The 23,528-nt window shown below is 29.5% G+C and overlaps 1 protein-coding gene across 1 annotated transcript in view; it reads right to left on the bottom strand.

The window, feature by feature from the left end:
- LOC145277849 (sodium- and chloride-dependent glycine transporter 2-like) overlaps nt 1-23,528 on the bottom strand; it is an 82,929-nt gene that overhangs the window by 20,107 nt on the left and 39,294 nt on the right. The window contains exons 9-11 of the mRNA XM_080129793.1: nt 10,522-10,634; nt 4,427-4,558; nt 4,025-4,124 (exon numbers count right to left, since the gene is read on the bottom strand). Of these exons, the coding sequence (XP_079985919.1) occupies nt 4,025-4,124; nt 4,427-4,558; nt 10,522-10,634 (345 nt within the window). The remainder of the gene's footprint in view (nt 1-4,024; nt 4,125-4,426; nt 4,559-10,521; nt 10,635-23,528) is intronic.

Here is a 23,528-nt window from a genome sequence, read left to right as displayed (position 1 = left end):
TATTTATATCGCGATAACTACTTATTTCTGCAAAATTTCAATGCGATTTTCGTATTCAGCATAGTCGAAAACCTATGAAAGTCGTCATTTAAAAGAAAATTGTGGAGGTGGACCTAATCTAAAAATTTACCTTTTTTTTTAAAAAAAAAAAGGTTTTTGTGTAACAATTAAAGAAACTTTTTTTTTTTTCAAGAAAAAGATTAATAAATTCTTTGTTTTTTTTCCGGTAATGGTGGTTCTTAACATGAGGATGTTGGAGAGGGGTGTCTATTCCGAAAGCCATTCTTAACATGGAGAGGTTGGGGGTATATTGCGTACGCGTGCATTTCCACCCACATCAATTCTCAGGTTCAAATTATGCACAAATAGCAAAAATAGAATTCTAAAAAATAATTATTTTTAAAAAGCTTTAAATGATATTAAATTCAAATATTCCATGATATGAAGTTTAAACAGATTTTTTTTATAACAGACTTCCAATATTAAAAAAAATAGAATATATGACTTTTGATATAATAAAAATTGCAAATCTAAAATCGACTTAAAAAAATTTGTTTTGATTTTGTTCTTTAAAATGATAGAGGGTGATCTTTATTTTTTGGCTCCTTTTTCCAAAAAAGTACGGAGGCCTGTAAGCAACATTATCTTTAGATAAAGTGTCAACAGAAGATGTTAAAATTAATTTCATTTTATTAACTATCGTCTGTGTAGTTCGTTAAAAAATTTATTTGTTTTACGATGTAAATATAAAAATCCGGTAGCAAAACAAACATTACTTCAATTAACATTTATAGCGCCAATATCCATCCATAGAAATTGCCTCAGAAAATAAACAGACGAAATGATAATGTTGCTGTTATTGTGTAAAACGCTGACATTTTACATATAGCTGTGGTTGTGCCTATAATGCAACAACTGATGGCAAACCTTTTTTTATGGTGCACCTGAATAATCGGCACTCCCCTTACAAATTCTTTTCCTTTTCATCTTTTTTCAACTATTTCTGCAGATTATTATCGATTGGACATAAAGTTACGAGATTATTAAAAAAATTGAAAGAAAAAAAAAAAAATCAACATTTCAAGATTTGGAAGGAGGGGGGGCGTCAGTTTAACAGAACGTTCTAGTAAATCAATACCCTATTTTTAGAACCGATTTACAACCTCATTTTGATGTTGGCTTCTTCAGTCCTCCCCTGCCATTATTATTATTATTTTGGCAGATGTTTGGGAAATTGACACCCCCCTCCTCCTCTAAATTCCACAATTTACACTTTCTTTTTTCACGTGAATCTCATTGATTATAAACTTGACTTTCAAATTACAAAAAAAAAAAAAATTGAAAGAAAATATTTTTATGACTTATCGTTGGGAATCAGTTTTTAATTACTACTAAAATCTACTAAATTGAACACATATTTTGTGACCATCGCAGAGAAAAATAATACAACGCTCTTACGTGACCGGGGTTAAATCTCATCTAAAAAGGGATTAGAAAGGGAAATTTCTTGACCCCCTTTCCACCCCTCCCTATTTCTCATCTATCTTATCTATTTCATCTGTCGTTTCGCTTGAAAGAATCCCAACTATAAAAAAAATGTCCACTCAAAAAATGGACCGTTTGCAAAATTTTACGGAAAATAATGTGTTACTCTATGCACAGGCAAAACATTTTGTTGTGTTCTTGTGAACATGCCACGTCAATTCAGACATGTTCATCTTTCCAAAATAGCAAGGTCTGTTGGAGATGCTGTAAATGCAAGAGGAGAATACCTTCAAAGACATGGTGCATTTTTTTGGAGCACTCCAAGTTGATGCTGGAAGCAACATTACAGGTAATGTTTCATTTTGTTTGTCAAGTGTCTGTGACTAGTTCGGCTGGTTTAAATGGAATTACAAGGACTTCAACGGTACAGTGGTATAAGTTTTGCTGGGATATATGCAGTTTTAAAATGAGACAAGACAAGGTTATTGGGCAGACCTGGGCACGTAGTTCAGGTGAACGCAAGTCTATTTAAAAGAAAAAACAAAGTGGGGAGATTAGTTTGACAGCAGTGAGTCATAGGGTTCTATGACCAAACTGATAAAGTCGGGTATTTGCAACAAATATCTGACCAGTCGTCCAGAACCTAGAAACGGCCATTATGGAATGTGTAGCCCCGGGTAGCACTATATATATATGGATGAGTGGAGGCGTTACAGAAAGCTCGCCCAATTGGGCTATCAGCACTCACGAAATGCTGTGGACCCAATGACTGGTGTCTGTACAAACAACATAGAGGCCTACTGGTCCCAAATCAAAAGAAGAGTAAAATATGTCTCTGGATCAGTAAGGTGACATGAAATGGTCTCATGTTGATGAAGCCATATGCAGAGAAGCGTATCACATGTCGGCAGAAAAGTAAAACGCTATTCCAAATTTTTATATATTTTTATCTCATATACAGGACAAATTATCCCATGTGAACATTTTTTTTTCCTTTTGTTGAATTCTTTAAATTATTTGTTTGTTTTTTTTATTTATTTCTTGCCTTTGGTAACAACCACTTGTTATGAATTAAAAATTACTTGTTTGCCTCGAAGTGTTTGAAAAAAATTATTTTTTTATGCTACATTCTTTAAATTATTTGTTGTTTTTTTTTTTTAATAAATTATTTCTTCGTTTTCGTAACAATTATTTGTTGTGAATTTAAAAAACTACTTCTTTGCTGAATATAAATGTGCCAGTGGCAATGTTCTGTTTCAGCGTCGGATAAAATGTATGACTAACCAAGTTAATGCAAACCTTTAAAAGTCATCATCGAGTTGGAAAGAAAGTAAAAATTTATTCTAACCACTTTTTTAGACGGGATTTAACACCAGCACATAAGAGTTTGTGGTCAGGATGTTTTCATTCAATATCTTTCAGCTGTTTGTGTAAACAAAACGATACCAAGGAAAAGAGCATTTTTGCATGGGTCACAAACTGCGCTAGTACCAGAAAAAACAGTTTGGTTCATATTTTGTACACGTGCCTAAATAAATTCCTTGAATAAAACAAAATATAAAATTATGATTAAAAGAAAAATGCATATTTTTTCACATGCACCATGTGTTTGAATAATTTTATTTTTCCATTAAAAAGTGTTTTCGTTTTTTTTTCATTTTTATCAATTAAAACCTTGTTTCATTTATTAATGATATTAAATATATTACATGACTTTTTTAAAAATAAATTTATTTAAAAATATAACTAAAATTAATTTGATGTGACAAATTGATCATTTTAATCTCTACTTACCAAAAATAAAATTTGAATGACAATTTATTTAATAATGGCGTCTTTTTGTAAATATTAATTTCCAGTATGGTGCTTTTTAGGAAAAGGTATCCAGAAATTTGCATTTTAAAATGTAAAACGGTTCAAATGGAGAAAGTTGAATCAAGTTTGAACTGAATAAAATAGACTTTGCAAACTAAAACCGAAATTTTATCTAACAGGATAAAAAAAAAAAGTTTGATTCCTATTGTATAGATAGTCTGGTGAAGGTTATGTTTTCTGAAGTGATTCGGATTTTTGTTGAAGTATACAATTAAAAAGATACTCTGACCTTTCTTGTCAGATGACACTCAGAAAAAAGTTTTGACTTTGGATATACTTATTACTTTTGCAACTTTTCATTTGGAATTTTGACTTTTTTTTAAATCACAAATTGTGTTTTTTGTTGGTGTAGTCTTGTGGCATTGTTTATGACTGTATTTTAGTCTTTAATTGGGACTGGTACAGTTTTTGAACTAACTAAAACAGACTTTTGCTGAAGCAAAAATATGTAAACAGGTGAAAAAGGCTGAATCAAAATGAATCTGCGTCAAAATCAAAACAAGGTTGATTTTCCATAAAATAATGAGAGAAAAAATTCATCAAGAATGATTTCTCCTGTGAAAAGTGCTAACATAAATTTGATTGTAATGGCTTTCAAATGAAGCAATTTTAAGAGATTAACTAACTTAGGATAATGAAGAATGGTACACTTGAAGATACTTACCATAAATCCAAGAAATCACCACACATTCAGTCAAAGACAAGATCATCAAAGAGAAGGTAGAACAATACCAGTCGACAACCTGCAGCAAGTAGATTCCGCCCTGAAGAAACAAAGTTTATATCATTAAAATTAATAATAATGAACATTGATGTAGACAATTGTCAAAAAAAAAAAATAAATAAATAAATAAATAAATAACTTTGCTTTCCAGAATGATCAGAGATAAATTTTATTACCAGCTAGTAATTAATAGAAATTTGTATATAAAGAAATACATGCCAGCATGTAAAACATTTGACACTGAATATGATTTGTATTATTAAAACATTAATGTATATTGTAATGTTCACTGTTTTCTGTTTTTGGTGGCAATGAATATCAAAAAAATATCATGCAATTTACCTGTGTAATAAATGGAATTCCAAGCAAGAATTCAATTAGGCAAATTACAGCTGTAAATAACATTTTCCTATTGCGGAAATATTCTGGGAATTCATCCACGAAAGCTGTGGTCATTGTTTCAAACATTCCAAACTGAATGGAAGAAAAAGTTTTGAATTAGTGATTGAACAAAACCAAAGTCTATAAATTAGAAAAGAAATGTAGTTTTAGTACAAATCACATTAAAAAAATTTTTTTTTTTTTTTACTTAATTTTATTTTTAGTAGAAATTATTTTTACATGAATGAAAATAAAAATTCAACTTTGCACATTAGCATATTTAGAAAAATTATTTTCAAGTTTAATATTTCCAATCTAACTTGATGAAAATATGCTAAAGATGTAAATTTTTGCATATTTAATTTTATATCTAGTGTGCAAATGAGTCCATATAAACTTTAAAAGTATTTTCAATTATGTAAATATTCTATATAACTTATTAAAAACAAATTATTTGAATATTAAGAATGTGTATTTAAAAGCTTTCATTTTGAAAATTTGTAAAAGTAAAGACTTGGGCAACAAAACATCTTTTGGAAATTTTTTGGAACATTAGTTTAAATAATGAATATAAACAGGGAATTCTCACATTTCTTTTTCAGGAAAAGATATCTATAAATTGTTCAGTGTTAATCTAAAAAACAATTCATCATATAGATACAAATATAATTTGTTTTAATAATCATATTCAAACAAAGATATGATTTATTACTTCGTTTAATAAACTATTTTTAAAAAATGCCAAAGAAAAACCTGAAACCATTGAAAATAAACTATTTTTCAGAAATGTGCATTATAAGCCTCGTGTTACAAAGTTACAAATAACAATTTATAAATTATGGTCACATATTAGTTATTAATTAATGTATTGTCTCAAATAGACATGAATACAATACAGAAATTAGAAAATCTTGTTTAAAGTAAGTGTGAAACTTGGATTTTATTTTTTACTATGAATTACTATAACTTTACAAATCACGTGCCAATATTTCTTAAAAAAATTGCTCTTTCTATAAAACTAGCAAAGCTACCAGACATTGTTTGGGACCATATAAAATTAAATAAAAGTTAAATAATTTATGTAACATCTTTATTTTAACATTTTAACATTTCTATCTCTCCCTCTCTCCCCAGCCGTAGGTATGCTTGGGCAGATTAACATATGAGAGCTAAACGGACATTATTTCATCTCCTCCTCTTCTACTACCCAAAAATCATACTTTGGTAATCCATGGGAGTAAAGTATCATGACCACAAACAGATATTACATAATCACTACCGAAAAAAGGGGGTGATCATGCCTGGGAGGATGGATATATGACAACCCGTACCACAAAAAAAAAAAAAAAAAAAAAAAAAAAAAAAATTGAAAACTACTATCCCTTTCCCCAATTCCTCAAAAAGAAGACTTTGGTAATCCATGGGAGTAAAGTATCATGTCCACAAAAAGTAGATCAATAATCGAATGCAGCAGTTTTTGAAAACAAAAACTTATTGAATTTAATAGAATAATTTACACAATAAATAAAATTGTATGAAAAATTTTTAATCTCAAGACCATTGAAACCATAGCAGCAAGTTTTAGTCTCCCCTCTATCAAGGCCTGAGGAAATATCAGATATTTTGCAATTCATATGAAAAACTAGGAAAACAAATGACTATGATTGAAACATTGGTAAAGGTGCAGTATCTTTCCACCCCAAAAAAATCCTTTAAAATTACCACTATTGTAGGTTTTCAAGAGTGCTGAAAATGAAGATATTTAAAATTCCAGGAAACGAGTAGTTTCCAAGATATGGAGAAATTATAGTTTCAAAAAGTGGGGCATCATTTTTCTATATTAATTTAACGTAACATGAACATCCACTTTATACCACCTTTTTTTTGGGGGGGGGGCGTGTTATTTTTATTTATTTTTTCTTTAGGAGTGGTGTTTATTTGGTAATTGTGGCTTGGTAGACTAACACAAAACCTATGTTAAAACTGGTTTTCTATAGGTTTTCAGGTGTGCTGAAATGAATCATCATCATGACGGGCTCCTTGCCTGGACCAATGTGACTCTTCCTCTCCAGAGTTTCCTGTCTTCCATCAGTTGCCTCAGATCTTCAGGTTCACAGTTGGCGTCGTGTGCTATTTGTTGGATGTACGTTGATCTAGGTTGTCTTCTGCTTGCGCGTCCGTGTCGTGGAGTCCATAGCAATACATCACTCACCAATTCATGCTTGCTCTTCAGACAATGACTGGCAAATCGTAGGCGTCTTTTTCTAATGGTATTAGATATGGCAGGTAGGTTGCCATAAAGTTGCTGCTTCGTGGGATGAGCACACTCGAGCAATGGTTAGGTCACCAGATGGGGACACTGAATTTTTCGACATCTGCATTGGGGTTTTACAAGGAGATACTCTTGCCCCTTTTCTTTTCATTGTCTGTCTTGACTTTGTACTTCGCACCTCTCTTAATATACACAACATGCTAGGCTCTGCCCTAAATAAACCCAGAAACAGACGTCATCAATCAGCACACATAACTGATGCAGATTATGCAGATGATATTGCTTTGTTCGCGAATAACACTGCTGATGCGCAAACACTTATGTAAGCTAGAAAAGTCTGCAAATGACATTGGTCCCCACATAAATGTGGATAAGACAAAATTTATGACTTTCAATGTGAAAGGAGAGATCAGGGCTTTGGTTGGATCAACACTGAAAGAAGTCGCTGAGTTTATGTATCTGGGCAGCAACATAGTTTCCACAGAGAGAGATATCGGAATTCGCATCTCAAAAGCATGGACCACATTGGATGGGCTACATTCAGTATGGACTTCGGGATTGGCTGACAAACTGAAAAGGCAGTTCTTTAGGGCAGTGGTAGAGTCTGTCCTTGTTTACGGTGGTACAACCTGGACAGTCACCAAAAGATTGGAAAGAAAACTAGACGGCACATACACCAGGATGCTAAGAACAATATTAAATATACCTTGGCAAAATCATCCACGCAGCAGCAACTTGAAATGAATATTGCATTTAAATTTTCCACAAATAAGTATTTTTCCGGGTATTAAGCAATGTAATTCTTTATGTTATAAATGGTGGGTATTGTTATCGCAAGTGCGTGGATTTTTGCTTAATACCCAGAAAAATACTTATTTGCAGAAAATTTAAATGTGATATTCGTTTTTAGCACATCCGAAAACCTATCTAAAACAAGTTTTTTAAGGTAGGTTTTGTGTTGGTTACCAGGCCACAATAAACACTACCCCCTAACAAAAAGGTGACCATAAAATGGGTGCTCATTTTATGTTAAATTAATACAGAAAAGTGATCCCCCACTTTCTTCATATCTTGGAAACTACTCGTTTCCTGGAATTTTAAACATTTTTGTTTTTCAGCACCCTCGAAAACCTATGTTAGTGGTAATTTTAAATGATTTTTGGGGGGGAGGGGGAGGTAGAAAGACACTCCACCTTTATCGAAACATTTTATGGATGTAAAAAAGTGCCAAAAATAGGCATTGGATTATGGATGATCCCCTTAATGTGCGACCTTAACTGCAAATGTCACATAGCCAACTACACAATTCAGGTCATTACCTTTCCAACAAGCCTTCATTTGTTCAATTTTGATCATGAAAATTTGCATGAAGATTATATTACTATTCTGTGGTTAAAATTTTATGATAATTAGTAAAAAAGAACCGATATTTTCAAACCAATAAAATAACCCAAATTTGCTTATATTTGTATGTATATATTGTGTCCTGGCAGGCTAGCTTCAGTTTTGTTGCTTTGGGATAAATTTTGCTTTGGGTTTTTCTTTGCTCGGTTGCCTTCCCTGTGGCCACTAATGTGTGTGTGTGTACATTAAAAGTAAAATAACTAAATAATAATCATTCATTTTTATGTACAGACATGTGTTTCATGCTTACGCAATCATCAGTGTAGGGTAACAATTCCTGCCATTCATGAGATTTGAACCCAGCCATGGAGCCACCTTTTGCACCATTTGTAAACCTCTACCTCAGGGCCACCAAACAATTGTCACGGGAATGAAGAGAATTGAGAACTATTAAACGCTGAATTCAGGCGAGTACATAAAGTAATCTAGAGTTCTCATATATATACACTTGTGCCCGATATTATTCATACCCCCCTTGAAAATTGAGTTTATTAGGTGTAACTTTGTAAGAATTTATTGTTTACGTCCATATTGATACATATTCTTAATAAACCTCTTCTGATCATTTTCGTCATTTTAAAATCTCGGGATACTTGTAATAAAAGAAATATACAACTATTTATAAAATCTGCAATGTTAAAAAATAATCATACCCCCTTATTTTTTCAGTATTAATCGAGTTTCTGACTGTTTGTTTCCTGTTTGATTCTTATTTTGAATGCTTTTATACAACCTTTGATTAATTTCATTTCGTTTTTTGCATTTTTCAGAAATTAAAATGATATCAACTGAAAACCAATAAAAGAATAAAAATTATTAGAATGGGGAAGAAAAAAGAGCTTAGTAATGATCTTAGGACTAAAATTGTGAATTCACATAAGGATGGTTTAGGTTACAAGTCAATTTCCAAGAAATTTGAGGTCCCTACAGCAACAGTACAGAGCATCATCAAAAAATTCCAGAGCCACCACACAACAAACAACTTGATTGGTAGAGGAAGGAAAAGGAAACTGTCTGCTAGAGCCACCATGAATATTGTAAGAAGTGTTAATGCAAATCCAACCACCACTACTAAGGACATTTTAGAAAATCTGGAGACTTCTGGCATAAAAATATCAAGGCAAACATTGCAAAGGACTCTGCATGAAAATGGTCTGAAAGGAAGAAGACCAAGAAGAACTCCATTGCACACCGAAAAACACCTTGCAGCACGTCTAAAGTTTGCTAGGACCCATGTGAATTCTCCAGAGTCCGTTTTCTCAAGTATTTTGTGGACTGACGAAACAAAAATTGAATTGTTTGGCCATATGGATGCTTCTTACGTTTGGAGGAAGAAAGGAGAAGCTTACAACCCAAAGAACACCATACCCACGGTGAAACATGGTGGTAGTAGCCTAATGTTTTGGGGCTCCTTTTCGGCTAGTGGTCCAGGTAGTTTGGTCAAGATAGATGGAACCATGAAGAAGGAGCAATATTTGGAGATACTCCAGAAAAACATTAGACAGGATGGGGAGAAGCTCCATTTAGGACCAAACTGGGTCCTTCAACAGGATAATGATCCAAAACATACTGCCAAAATAGTCAAGAAATGGTTTGAGGATAATCAAATTAATGTTTTGGAATGGCCTAGCCAGAGTCCCGACCTGAACCCTATCGAAAATCTCTGGCACATATTGAAAACTGAGGTTAAAAAGCGGAAACCTAGAAATTTGAGGGATTTGGAGAACTACTGCATTGAAGAATGGTCAAAAATCAGTGTTGATGCTTGTAAAAACCTTGTTGATAAATATTCAAAACGGTTACAGGCAGTTATTAAGAATAAAGGGCATGCTATTGACTATTAGTAAGAGAGGTATGAATAATTTTGAACTAGTGCCATTATTGTTTTTCTTTGTATAATGTTTCAAACTTGCATAATTTATTTATTTGTTGAGTTTAAATTAAATGCTTATGCTTGATTTATTGTTTGAAATCCCTTTAATATTGTCTACCTTCTGGTTTGAGCAATATTCTTATAGAAATCTCAAAGATCCGAGGGGTATGAATAATATCGGGCACAAGTGTATATATATATGTGTGTGTGTGTGTGTGGCATGCATAATATTATAATAAAGAATATAATAAAGAAATGCATCTGTTGAACAAATGCACTTCTAGTTGAAGAATTGTATTTTTTTTTAGTAATGCTTTAAAATACAAGGCATTTAAAGATATGTGAATTGTGATTTTCAAGTTTTTTTTTTTCTTTTAAATATTTATGGTCAAATTCTAATTGTTTAAATTTTCTCATAACAGAACTAAAATTAGTAATGACTCAAGACAAAATTCCACAATTTTCAACACAATGTGATCACATTTAAAAGAGGCAAGCAAAACTTACCTGAGTATCCAAACCAACGGTGAACAACATTAAAAAAAATAAAATTGCCCATAAGGGAGAGATTGGTAATTTTGTTATGGCTTCAGGATAGGCAACAAATGTCAAACCAGGACCTGGAATTCAATTCAATTACGTAGTATCAGTATTTAATTTATATTGAGATATTTACATTTTTTTTTTAATCTAAAGATCTTAAATGAAGATAAATATCATTAAACATCTACAGCATTCAAACACTGAACAACTTTTATTGTTTCTGTTTTATAATTGACAACTTCTATCAATATGAACAAATCAATGGCCAATGCTTGCTTTAAATCTCTTAATGAATTAGATTTATCAATTTCTTTATAAATCTTTTATAAATGAAATAGATTTACATTCATTAAATAAAATAAACATTTGTCAGACGTTTGCTGAATTAAAAAAAATTTTTTTTTCAAAATACTATCAATGAATTGCTAAATTTTTTTCATTATAACATTTTATTAAGTTTCACATAAACCGATTCATATGATTGTTATTTCTTAATATTTTTACCACCTTCTAAATTTTTAACATTTTTAGAGATTGGATGTGTTATACATTTGCCAAATATTCTTTTTATACAAACTCAACTTTTCATATAAATTGCAAAAAAATGAAAGACAGAAAAATAATAAAGTGACAATTTTATTTATTTTTTTAAAACTTTTATGGCAAAAACGCTGAACAATTCAACAAACTAACATGAAATAAGCAAATTTTGAGGGAATATGTAAAACTAAATTACATTAATTTACACATTTCTTTTTTAAATTACATTAACATTTCTTAGTATAAATTCTAAAATACTGAAACCTTTATACAAAATATTTTTTAAATTATCTAAATATTAATTTACTTGTCAGATGTCCGTCCAATATTACAGAAAAACATTGTCACAAACATTGAGAAACGAATTACCTCCCTTTTATAATCTCTTCTCAGTTAAAAATCATTACAACTATTCCCACTCCAAAATTTGTTAATTACCATTATTACCTACTTACATGCCATGTTGAAATAACTATAAATTCCAATGCAGCTAAGGTGAAAGTATTGCCCACTTAAATGTCATGCCTAAATAAGTAAAATGAAAGGGTACTTTTGTTGATTAAGGATCTTTTAAACCTGAGTATTTCAGGTGAAAACATTATCTATTTGCATGTCATGTTGACATTAGTACAAAGCAGTTTTCTGTAAATATAGAAAACCAAACCGATTTCTTACATACACATGTAATCTAAGATGTCCTGAAATAGTATACAATTTGGGGTCATCAGAACTTACACAAAATCGACGTGACTTAATATCACATGTGTATCATGCACATCTAGCTGAACTTTTGAAAGATATTAGACAGACATGTACTGGGAATTCCATTGAATTTTAAAAAACAGAGCTACCACACTGACACATGATCATAATGCTGTGATATCAGGATAAGATCAAAACAGTTCAACAAATTGATGCAATTGTGTCAGCAGAGATACTAGGAGCTGAAGATTCACAGCTTCATGATTGATGTTTATTACTGATACATGGTCCAACCTCATTGTAATTATTTGATTATGTGATAAGTTTCTTACTGATATGTTTTAAAAATTTTCAACTACCATGGTATTTCCACAAATTCTGCTAGTCTGTCTGCTATCTACCTTCTATATTAATAAAATGGTAATGATTTTCCCCTGTAATTATTAACATAATAGGATAAGTAAGCACGTCCTATGCACCACTTTTATGCTCACCACTTACAGTTACCACTAGAGCGTGTTCCTAGCCCACAATACATACATTTTGTCCCAGTTAAATAATTCTTATTTTTTATCCAAGTGGATGTACTCTCTCAAATATATAATCCCACTGGGAAAGTAACAAAGGCTTTTTTACCCTGATGCAATTCACCCCTCTTCCTTTTTTCCATCAATTTATTCAATTTATTACTAAACTTTTTACATAATACTTTCTACATATTATCTTCATTATTATTATTATTATTACTATTATTATTAATGCTTTGATGGAATGACAGAATAGAATGAAAGGAATGACACAATAGAATGAAACTGAGTTTCATGTAATTACTTTGCACGTAATTACTTCTTGGAATAGGAGATCATAAAAAAACAAACATCTTACCTTCCACTAATATGGACAGCTTTACTTACCAATACCATGCACACAATACATGTTACTTAGACATATTGTGATATTTATTTAACTTCCCAATAAAATTAAATAAAGAATACATTTTATTCACTAATAAGCATAAAATAACTCACAAATAAGTTTTCACATTAAATTATAGGCTGTTGACAGATTTTGCCCTGAATCTATCTTTTTCTAATGTGCTCTGCAGGAAACGGAGCGTGCTATTTTTGGTACCCCAATAACAAGGAAGTGAACCTAGTAATTCACTCCTGTTTGTGTGCACTTTTCACCTTGGAATTTTTTTTTTTTAAAGTTTGCACAGTCTTGGTGAAAGTAAATTGTTGCTAGAATGGATTTTCCGGGATAACTGATTGCCTCCCTAGTGGGCATTATAGGAGTAAAATTGTCCCTAAATTGTTTGCCCGTTCGCACTTTTCTCAATAACCATGCCGGGAATTTAAAAATTTTTTATATTAGTCATAGTGAAAGTATTTAAAAAAAATTTATATTAGTTATAGTGAAAGTATTTAAAAAAAAATTTATATTAGTTATAGTGAAAGTATTTAAAAAAAAATTTATATTAGTCATAGTGAAAGTATTTAAAAAAAAATTTATATTAGTCATAGTGAAAGTATTTAAAAAAAAATTTATATTAGTCATAGTGAAAGTATTTAAAAAAAATTTATATTAGTTATAGTGAAAGTATTTAAAAAAAAATTTATATTAGTCATAGTGAAAGTATTTAAAAAAAATTTATATTAGTTATAGTGAAAGTATTTAAAAAAAATTTTATATTAGTTATAGTGAAAGTATTTAAAAAAAAATTTATATTAGTCATAGTGAAAGTATTAAAAAAAAAATTTATATTAGTCGTAGTGAAAGTATTGTGTATATATATATATATATATATATAAATAAATAAATATTTCCATGTGCTAGGTTTTCATCTTGCATTTTATGCAATTATGCAGAATGTAGAAACTATGCATAAAAAGAATTCAGCATAATAGTTAAATGAAACCAATTATCTAAGAAGAAACCATAAAAATGAATAAGTAATTAACGTTGGTTTTTCAAAGAAATAGGCAAATCAGTTAACCTTCATGTAGTCGCTCACATATCCATGACTGAGTATATTAAGAAGTTCATCTTAATAACTTTTAAATAAAAAAAGTAGGCTTTTAATATCAATGTGAGTGTGAGAAGAAAACTCACATTTATAGCTATTTAGATTGCTTCAGACCGACTGAAAATTTTACTTTTATTCTTTCAAATAGTTTTTACACTTTTTATATTAGATTTTTACCAAAAATTCTTTTTGGAGCATTAAATAATATAATTAATAGAATAATAAAGAAGGAGGTGCTACTACCTGCATTGAACCTAACCAGATCAACTTTTTTCCAACCCAATCTAAACTTAGGATTAGTTTACAATTAGGGTTAAAATTAACATTCCGGTTCAAATTCTGTAGAAGTAGCCTTCTCCGATTATAATTTTAAATTATGTGTAGATACATGTGGTATAAGTAAAAGAAAATAATTTTAATTAAATTAAAATAATAAAATAACTATCCATTAATTGAACTTTCCCTCCTTTTATGTCTTGTTTAAAACTATTTTTTTTAATAATGCATTAAATGATTATTTATTAAAAATCAGAAAATTTTAGATAAAAGTATTGCAATTATTTATTTTAAAGACTATAGTATTAGTTAATACTATTTTAGGCAACATTATGGTCAACAATTGAAACTGAATTATAGTTAAATTTTTCAGATTCTAATTGAATTTTTATTTAATAACTTGAAGACTTCCAATCTCATTTTAAATTTCAAACTAATTGATTTTTTCAACTATTAACAGAATATGAAAATGACTAATATATTTATGGAGATACTGACCTGCATTATAATGGATTTAATCCTCTGATATATCTTAATTTACCACTTATTATTGTTATTGTTGGAAAAGATAACCATGACTAGAAGGAACACTTCAAAAAAAAAAAAAAAAATCGATTTTATTTGCTTTAAAACTTTTGGGGGGAGGGAGGGGGCACTTTATTTAAAACTATATCCATGCAAGAACGGTTCTAAAAACTATTTACAATCAATATTTATTCTAGTAATGCCCACTGACCATAATAATGCTTTAGATATTTCAAGATTTCAAGGTAGTTCTATTAAAATAATCATATTTAAAAACCAAAAATCTACAAGTCCTCAAATACCACCATTTTGATTGGAAATGAATATCCTTTCATATCTATATATATAAAAATGTAACTCTTGGTTCGTTCGCAATTAATAGTCTAAAAAAACCATTGGACGGATGGCTTCCACGTTTTGGTATAATATGTTTACTATATCCACGTGTGTTTTTATATATTTCTTTTTAATTATAACATTATACTTAATTTTTCTATGATAAATAGGTGTTTTTCTTTGTACCGATACGCCATTTTTTTTTTATTTAGGGACAATTATTTATTACCGCTTCCTGTCACGTGACCAGTGTTTCCAATTTAGCGGTTTTCCTGCTAGATCTGGAGATTTCGCTTGCAATCTAGCGGGGAATTCTACAAAATTTGGAGATATTTGGCACCCACACACCCGCAATTTAAGATTAAAAAATAAAGAAAAGCGCTTGAAAATACTTTAAAACATAAAATAAACTCATTCATGTAAGTAAAAAAAGTAGCATTTATTGCCTTTGGTAACAATTATTTATTGATTATTTGTTTTGTTTTTCACCTTTTTTTTGGCTAATCATTCTTAAATCTCGTTATAAAATCGATTTTTCCAAGTACATTTTAGGTGTGGGGGGGGGGGACATTCCAACCTCCGAAGTTTAGTTTAAAATACGATCTAAGCAACCCTGCTTAATTTAGAAGTATTTAGTCGAAAATTGTATAAAGCAAGAAACAACAGCAAAAAAAAAAAAAAAAAAAAAACTTATACCAAATACAGTAGAATTTAATTATTTACCAACCTAAATACTTTTAACATACTAAAACAAAGTTTTTTTGTTTTTTTTATTTTTCTAATTTCAAAATATGTTGCACCATTATTGTGATGTTTAATTTGCAGTATCTTTCAATTTAATTTTTATTATAAAAAGTTTGAGTTTATGATTTGTTTCTTGCAAAAAAAAAAAAAAAAAAAAAAAAAATACCCTCTGAAAAAACAGGTAAAACTAGCTGATAAAATATGTAAGCCTTCTGGGGATCTAACTGCTTCAATATAATTCCAGAAACATATAGTGAGAAAACACAGAACATTTTATATATTGAATATATTATATTTATAATTTTTTTATTGTAGGAAGTTAAAATATGGAGTTTTTTTTTTGGGGGGGGGGATTAGCGATTTTTGAAAATTTCAGATGATAAAAGTTAAAAATCTAGCGATTTTCTGGACATTTCTTTCTCCTGATCTCGCGGGTTTTTTTTAAATTTAAATTTAAAATTGCCAACACTGGATCACTAAAAGGATATTTTGGTCTCACCACTACAGGCTTAATGTAAACAGAATGTGTTTACAATATCGGTAAATTTTCAATGGGTTTAATCACATGATTATTGATAATGTAACCATGTGATTGAAATTTGATTTAAATTAACCACACGTGGTTGCTTTCCTATCAAATATTCATCGAAAAATGGTTGGTACACACAAAATGAATGCCGACGCTCAAAGGGTATAAACATTTTGACTCCTCCCTTTACTTAAAAATTCACCAAAAATCAGGAAATTAACCAATTTTAATGAAAATTGCAGTATTTATCAAATAATGATCGCAGAATATAATGAACTAATTATTTTTATTTAAATCTTAGTGAAAATGTATTATTTTGTTTAAACAAAAAATACCTTTACTAAAGTTATGATTTTCAGTAGTAAATAAAAAACGCAAGAATTTATTTTTTCTTTTTTTATATAAATAAAGCATCGTAATTTGTAACAATAAAAAATAATTTTTACAGGAACATTCCGAAAAAAGCCCGTAAAGTCTGTATTAATGAATTCGATATAACTCAAAGAAAAATGAATTTCTCACATACTATTCAGGAAATTAAAGATTCAATTAGATTCCTATTTCAGTCACCTAAATTATTTAGAGTGAAATGAATTTAGGAATTTATAGCCAAACCTAAATATTTTTTTTTTTGCTTAAAAAAAATAGCATTAATACAGTAAGTTAGGTAAAATTTGCATAGAATGCTCTGCTTTACGGTTGTTGTAAAAATGGAACGGAAATTTAAATTTCGTTCCCTTTTAAATTCGGTACATTTTTACATTACGTCCAACTCATCGTTCACATTCGACACGTCAACTTTTATAGCTTTTCAGGTATGCTGGCAAGGTTAGGGGTGTCTATTCTGAAAGCCGTTCTAACATGAATAGATTGGTAGGTGTGTCAGAAATTTTGTGAAAAATAGTGAATAATTCCACCCAGTCTTTCCAAGCTTATAACTCCTCGAAAAATGTAACTCAAGCCCTAATTTTTTTTTTTCAATTAAAGGAGCAAGGACCAAAGTTTCATTAAAAAAAAAACCAAAAACCAAACAATGTGTTTTTTTTTAAAAAAAGGTTTTAAACTTCGGACTTTACAGGTAAATTTCTAAAAACACTACTTTTTTTTGTTTTAAATTTGAATATAGTATTTAGTGGCCTTTTCTCTTCAATTTGTGATATATAACACTTTCGTGAGTAAATTAATTATTTACTTTTTAATAGACATTTCAAAATGGGAGGCATGAATTATTCGACCACCTGTCTTTCCAAGCTTATAACTACTCGAAAAATGTAATTCAAGCCCTAATTTTTTTTTTTTTCAATTAAAGGAGCAAGGACCAAGGTTTCATAAAAAAAAAAAAAAAAACAAAAGAAAAAACAAATAACGTGGTTTAAAAAAAAAAAAACTTCGAACTTTACAGGTAAATTTCTAAAAAACACTACTTTTTTGTTTTAAATTTGAATATATTATTTATTGACCTTTTCTCATCAATTTGCATAAAACTTTGGTGAGTAAATTAATTATTTACTTTTTAATAGACACTTGAAAATGGGGGGGGGCATGAATTTAAAAAAAAAACATTTGTCTAAAATATCATATTCGGTTTATTGGAAAGAGCATAAAATTTCACATTGATCCTGAAAATATCGTAAAAATAGAATCAATAGAAAAATTTTGATAGATTTTTAAAGTTTAAAAATTGAAAAATATTGAGTTCATAAAATTCATTACTGTTTTTTAAAAAATAAAAAAAATATTTCTATTACTTTTAAAACAACTTTAATAGTTTATTTTGGAAGTATAATCCATAAAGAAAATAAACAACCCACTTTTAAAAGAGAAATTACAAGTTTTTTATATTTTATTCGCAGTTTCGTGATAGGGGTGTCAAAAATTCCTACAAAAATTCTGATACATCTACTAGATTGGAGTGTTTATTCGTTGTAAACGTACCCGACAACCTATAAATGTCAACATTTCCAATGTGAATGGTAAGCTGGATTCATGTAAAAAAATAACAAAATGATATACCAAACTGACTTTTTCGTTTAAAAATGGAATTATTTCCCTTTCATTATTAACTTTTTAAAATATTTTGTGTTTTATATACATAAAGTACAATTGTTGAATGTTACTGTTTTGATTATATTCGTTTGGGGGGGGGCACAATTAAAAAATTAAGACTAAAACGAAGCGAAATTTAAGTTTCCGTTCCATTTTTACAACAACCGTAAAATAGCGCATACTCAGCAAGTTTTATCGTAATTTATAAGCATAATGTTGAAACACTAAATCAACATTTTATTTATTTTTCTGCATAATTAATGATGGAAGTATTTTTCTGTTTATTTTCTGAACATCTGTTAAAAAAAAAATAATAATTTGTACATTCTCTTGAAAAAAAAGAATCAAACTTTTCTCTACTTTCACATAACTATTTACAGTATTCATGTAAAGCATTCATCTGTTCTTTTTATAATAAAAATTCCGTTTTCAAAGAGAAACGTTTACTGCCAAATTTCTTAAAAAAAAAAAAAAAAAAAAAAAGTGTAAGTTTTCCTGAAAAAAAACTTTCACCTAACAATTTATGGTAAAAAAATTTATCTTTTTTTTGGGGAAAAAAATAACTTTTATTGATTAAAAAAATTGCAAAAAATAATAAAAGTAAATAAACGAACAGAAGGCAATTTTTCTTGAGGAATGTGTTCCATTTTAACAAACTGAACCACAGTAACACGTGGCCGGGTACAGCTAGTACTCTTATAAATATTAACATGATATATTTGAGTTTTAGGAAAGTAATGATAAAATGATAACGCTATGAAACAACCATTTTGCATCATCCCCTATAAAGAATTTCATCATTTGGAAAACAATAAGAACAAACAATTATCTTATTTATTGTTAGGATACAAAATAAAGTAGTCCATTCGTTATTTTTAACTTCAAATCAAGAAGGCAAAAAGAAACTCTGCACAATGGAAAATTATTATTTAAATGTAACTTTAGAACATTAATGCAACACAAATACAACAGGAACTTAATGAACTAGATAATATTTAATAGCATATTTTTGTCCAACATTCTTCCAGATTTGAAATTTTATCATTGCATAGTTGTTGGAGATTGTGCAGGCCAATCCAAACACGGAATATCATGCTTTTCAAGGAACCTCTTGATGTTGCCAGCTGTGTGAATGGGAGCATTATCTTGCATGAAGATAGGATTACCATTCAAATTCCAGCCAAAGTAAAGTAGAAAATGCTCAGTCAACATATTAATGTACTTGGTCAAATTAATTTGACTTTGCAAGTGACCTATATGCCCTGGACCATTGGCACTAATAACGCCCCACACCAAAACTGAACCTCCACCACCTGGCAGCGTTGAAACTGCACCTAGGATTAAATTCTTCGTCCTTCCTTCAACGGACGTACTGCCTACCATCGTTGCCTCGCCTATTGAACTTGCCTTCATCGCTAAAAATCACTTTCAACTAATATGAAGAGTCATGATCTTCATTGCATCTGACGAAGTCCAGATGGCACTTCCTGTTCTTTACAGAAATCATTGGTTTGCATCTTGGAACATAGTCTTGCAAATTAAATTCCTTCAGTCTGTTCTTAACTGTAGAAAAAGAGCACTTTTTAACAAGATTACACTGTTGTTGGATTGTGGGAGCCGTTTCAAATTTGTTTCTGAGGCTGCAGATCTTGATAGCATTGTTTTCTCTGTAAGAAGTAACTCTAGGACTACCAGATTTAAGGGCATCATGAACACTGCCAGTGTTTTGGTGCTTTTGCGCAGTTATACCATTTTCACATCACATTTCAATCTGCGGCCAATTTCTCGATTGAATAAACCAGAAAGGTGGAGATTTAATGAGCTCCTGATGATCACTAAGAAAGACTCGAGGTATATAAACTAAATATTAGGTTTTATAACTTAAGAACAACAACAATTACGATTAGAGATTCTAAAAGGTGGTATTTTAAGCTGTTTTTAAGCTCATTTGTTGCTGTGGAGTTTCTTTTTGCCTTCTTGATTTGAAGCTAATTTTTTTAAATTTACGTGAACACTAGGATACTTCAATTAAAAGTTAAATATGAACAGGTAAAATTATAGAGGAATAAAAGGTGAGTCAAATGAGATATAGGTTGTTTAAACAGTTACTAGGTATGGGCAATTTAATGGCTGCTTCTGTAGGGGGTGGGGCATGGTTTTTAATGCCGGTTAATCATAATAATTTTTTAAATTCTCAAGTACTTTTTTATTGTATTTGAAAGATTATAGTTTAAAGTAAATTTCTCAAAGAAAAAAAGTGTGTGAAATAAAAAAAATACATGGAATAATTTTATCTCAAATCTGAAAAACCCTAGATTTCACGTAAAAATTCATTATGACAAAAATCGCGTTTACATTTTTCTGGCAAGAAAAATGCAAGTTTTCTGGAATTATTTCTAAGTTAAGTGTTAAGTTAAAGCCTTAAGATAATGAATTATTACAATAAATGTACTTAACTTGTGCTAAAAAAGTAATAATTATCCAAAAATGTATCACTGGTTGGAACGAGACTTGTTTATCGTATCAAAAAAAACTGGCGGCAAAATTCAAATATGTATGAAAGGACAAATTAGACATAATTTATGTCTTTATTTAACATTATTCGGGCATACCGAGTGACTTTTTTTGAGTTGCAGACCCTCCTTCCTTCATTTACAAATACATAAAAGTTAATTAAATTCATTAATTATACTACTGACAAGTTATTCTTTGAAAAAAAAAAGTTAGTACCATTATTTATTAATATTAATACAGAATTACAATTGGTTGAGAAAACAATTTATAATCATTGAAAAAATTACACACTAAAAAATACAGACTTATGTTAAAATTTATCATAATGTTTACGTGAAATTTAAAGTTGATAAACACAAACAGGCAGGTATGTGAAAAGAGGAGGAGGATGGGCAAAACAGACTTTTTTTTTTCAGCTCTGCGTATCCATACTTACCGACATGGAATGTGCGTATAATTTTTGCTATTTTTTAATTAAATTATTTTTCTATGTTCCTGTTTTTCAATTTAATTTTTTTTTTACTTTATTTTCCAAGATTATATGAACATTATTTTACGTTGATAATTGTTCTTGCGTGCAATGGAAATATAAGAATCTTACATGTAAAGATTACGTTAAAAATGGAAGTGTAAAAAAAGTAGAAATAATTTTTGCAATTATAATTTTTTTGTGAAAATATTAAATAAACAATGATAATTCAATGATAATATTGGTAGTTCGAGAAATTAATTTTTCTTCGAATTATATCGAATTCATTAATACGGACTTCAGGGGCTTTTTTCGTAATGTTCCTGTAAAAATTATTTTATTTTTATTTTATTGTTACAAATTACGATTCTTTATTTATATAAAAAAAAGCAAAAATAAATTCTTGCGTTTTTTATTTATTACTGAAAACCATAACTTTAGTAAAGGTATTTTTGTTTAAACAAAATACATTTTCACTAAGATTTAAATAAAAATAATTAGTTCTTTATATTCCGCGATCATTATTTTTATAAATACTGGAAAATTTCATTAAAATTGGTTAATTCCCTGATTTTTTATGAATTTTTAAGTAAAGGGATTAAGGTCAAAATGTTTATACATTTTGAGCATCGGCATTCATTTTGCCCGTACCTAACAGTTACATTCATTTTAGCTTAAATTTGCAGATTTTGATAAAATGACGAGCGAACTTTCTTTTTGGTGGTACTGTATATATATATATATAAATAAATAAAAATTATGCTACTACTAAATCTAGGTCAGAGTGACAAGCCCACCTGCTGCAAGTTCTTCCCTTGAATCTATCGTACCAAAGTGACAAGTCCCACTCGAAAAATTTCCTTTAACTCTACCATTAATTCTAAATCTGAATGGCAAACCCCCATTTAAAACCACACATAATTGTCTAAAAGAAAAAAAAGACCCCACACTCCCTAAAAAAATGCACACCATTTGTCTCTCATAGAAAAATAAATTAACTGTTCTAAAACACTAGAATGACCTAGAAATAATGGATCATTTTTACATTAAATTTATTTGTAATTGATCCTCATTCAAAATAATTGTTTTTTCTTTCTTTCTGCCAAATTTTCAGGGTGTTCACTTGTAATTATCCCTAGCCCTACGACTATCCTGAAGTTTGAGTAGTAAGCATCCGCTTCCCACAATGACCTTAAAAAAACACGTAATTGTTGAAAAAAAAAAAAAAAAAAATGTTAACTGTTCTAAAACATTAGAATGGCCCTAAAATCTAAGATTATTTTACATTAAATTTTTCTTTTTATTGTTTTTTTAAAGAATAAATTTCTGACAAGTTTTTCAGTGTCTTTAATTGCCTTTAAAAAAAAAAAGAGAGAGAATCACATATTTTGGAGAGGCAGGTGTTAATCTACAATAATATTAAAAATATCTTGCAATACATTCAATTTTTAAGTCATATTGGGTTTCAGTTTGTACAAAAACTGCATTACAATTCAATTTTGAAGTGGTCTTTTTTAATGGATACATGAAATTTTTATGGTATTGCAATATATTTACATGCATTTATTGCAGATTATTTGGAAACCATCTATTTCTGGAGATTTTCACTACCATATTTGGATTGTTTGTATCAAAGTACACTTATATGGTAAATTTCATTGCTTAATCTTGTGTTTTAACAAAGATATAGCATTTTTACAGAAAAAGTAGTGTAAAAAATGTGACAAAAACGTATATGATCTTAAAGAAGGAAAAAATATCCAAATATGCAAGGCACAAAAATATTTTTAACTTATTTTTAATCGGATTTAAAAGAATTTAAAAGGATTCTTTCTTAGATCATCAAGCTCTTTCTATGCCATTATATTTATTCCATACTTTTTCTACCAAACCAAAATTGCCCTTTTTCCTGGGGCATCATCAGAACCCAAATGTTCCTGATGCATATCACAATTTATTTTTCAGTACAATTACTACAGTCTAGAATGATTTCTCCTTCACGGAAACAGTATGGAAAACTTGCAAATGGTTTCAGAATTGTCCAATACTATTTTGTTAACATTTTTATTGCCTTTGTGTGTGCGTGCATGTATGTGGAGAGAGGTCTTTTTTATGGAAAATCCATGTGCCGTTATTTTCATTTTTACTCAGCAAATTCCTCTTTTAAGCATTTCTATTACATGTGCAGATGGAAGTACTATTTCAGTTTTTTAAAATTTATTGAGGAAGGAGGTAGACACTCATTTTCTAAATTACTCACCATA

Source organism: Euprymna scolopes, chromosome 6 (genome assembly GCF_053919585.1).
Source record: "Euprymna scolopes isolate OS-2025 chromosome 6, ASM5391958v1, whole genome shotgun sequence".
Taxonomy (NCBI): domain Eukaryota; kingdom Metazoa; phylum Mollusca; class Cephalopoda; order Sepiida; family Sepiolidae; genus Euprymna; species Euprymna scolopes.
The sequence above is the reverse complement of the archived record's forward strand: the minus strand, read 5'-3'. Positions and strand labels throughout refer to the sequence as shown.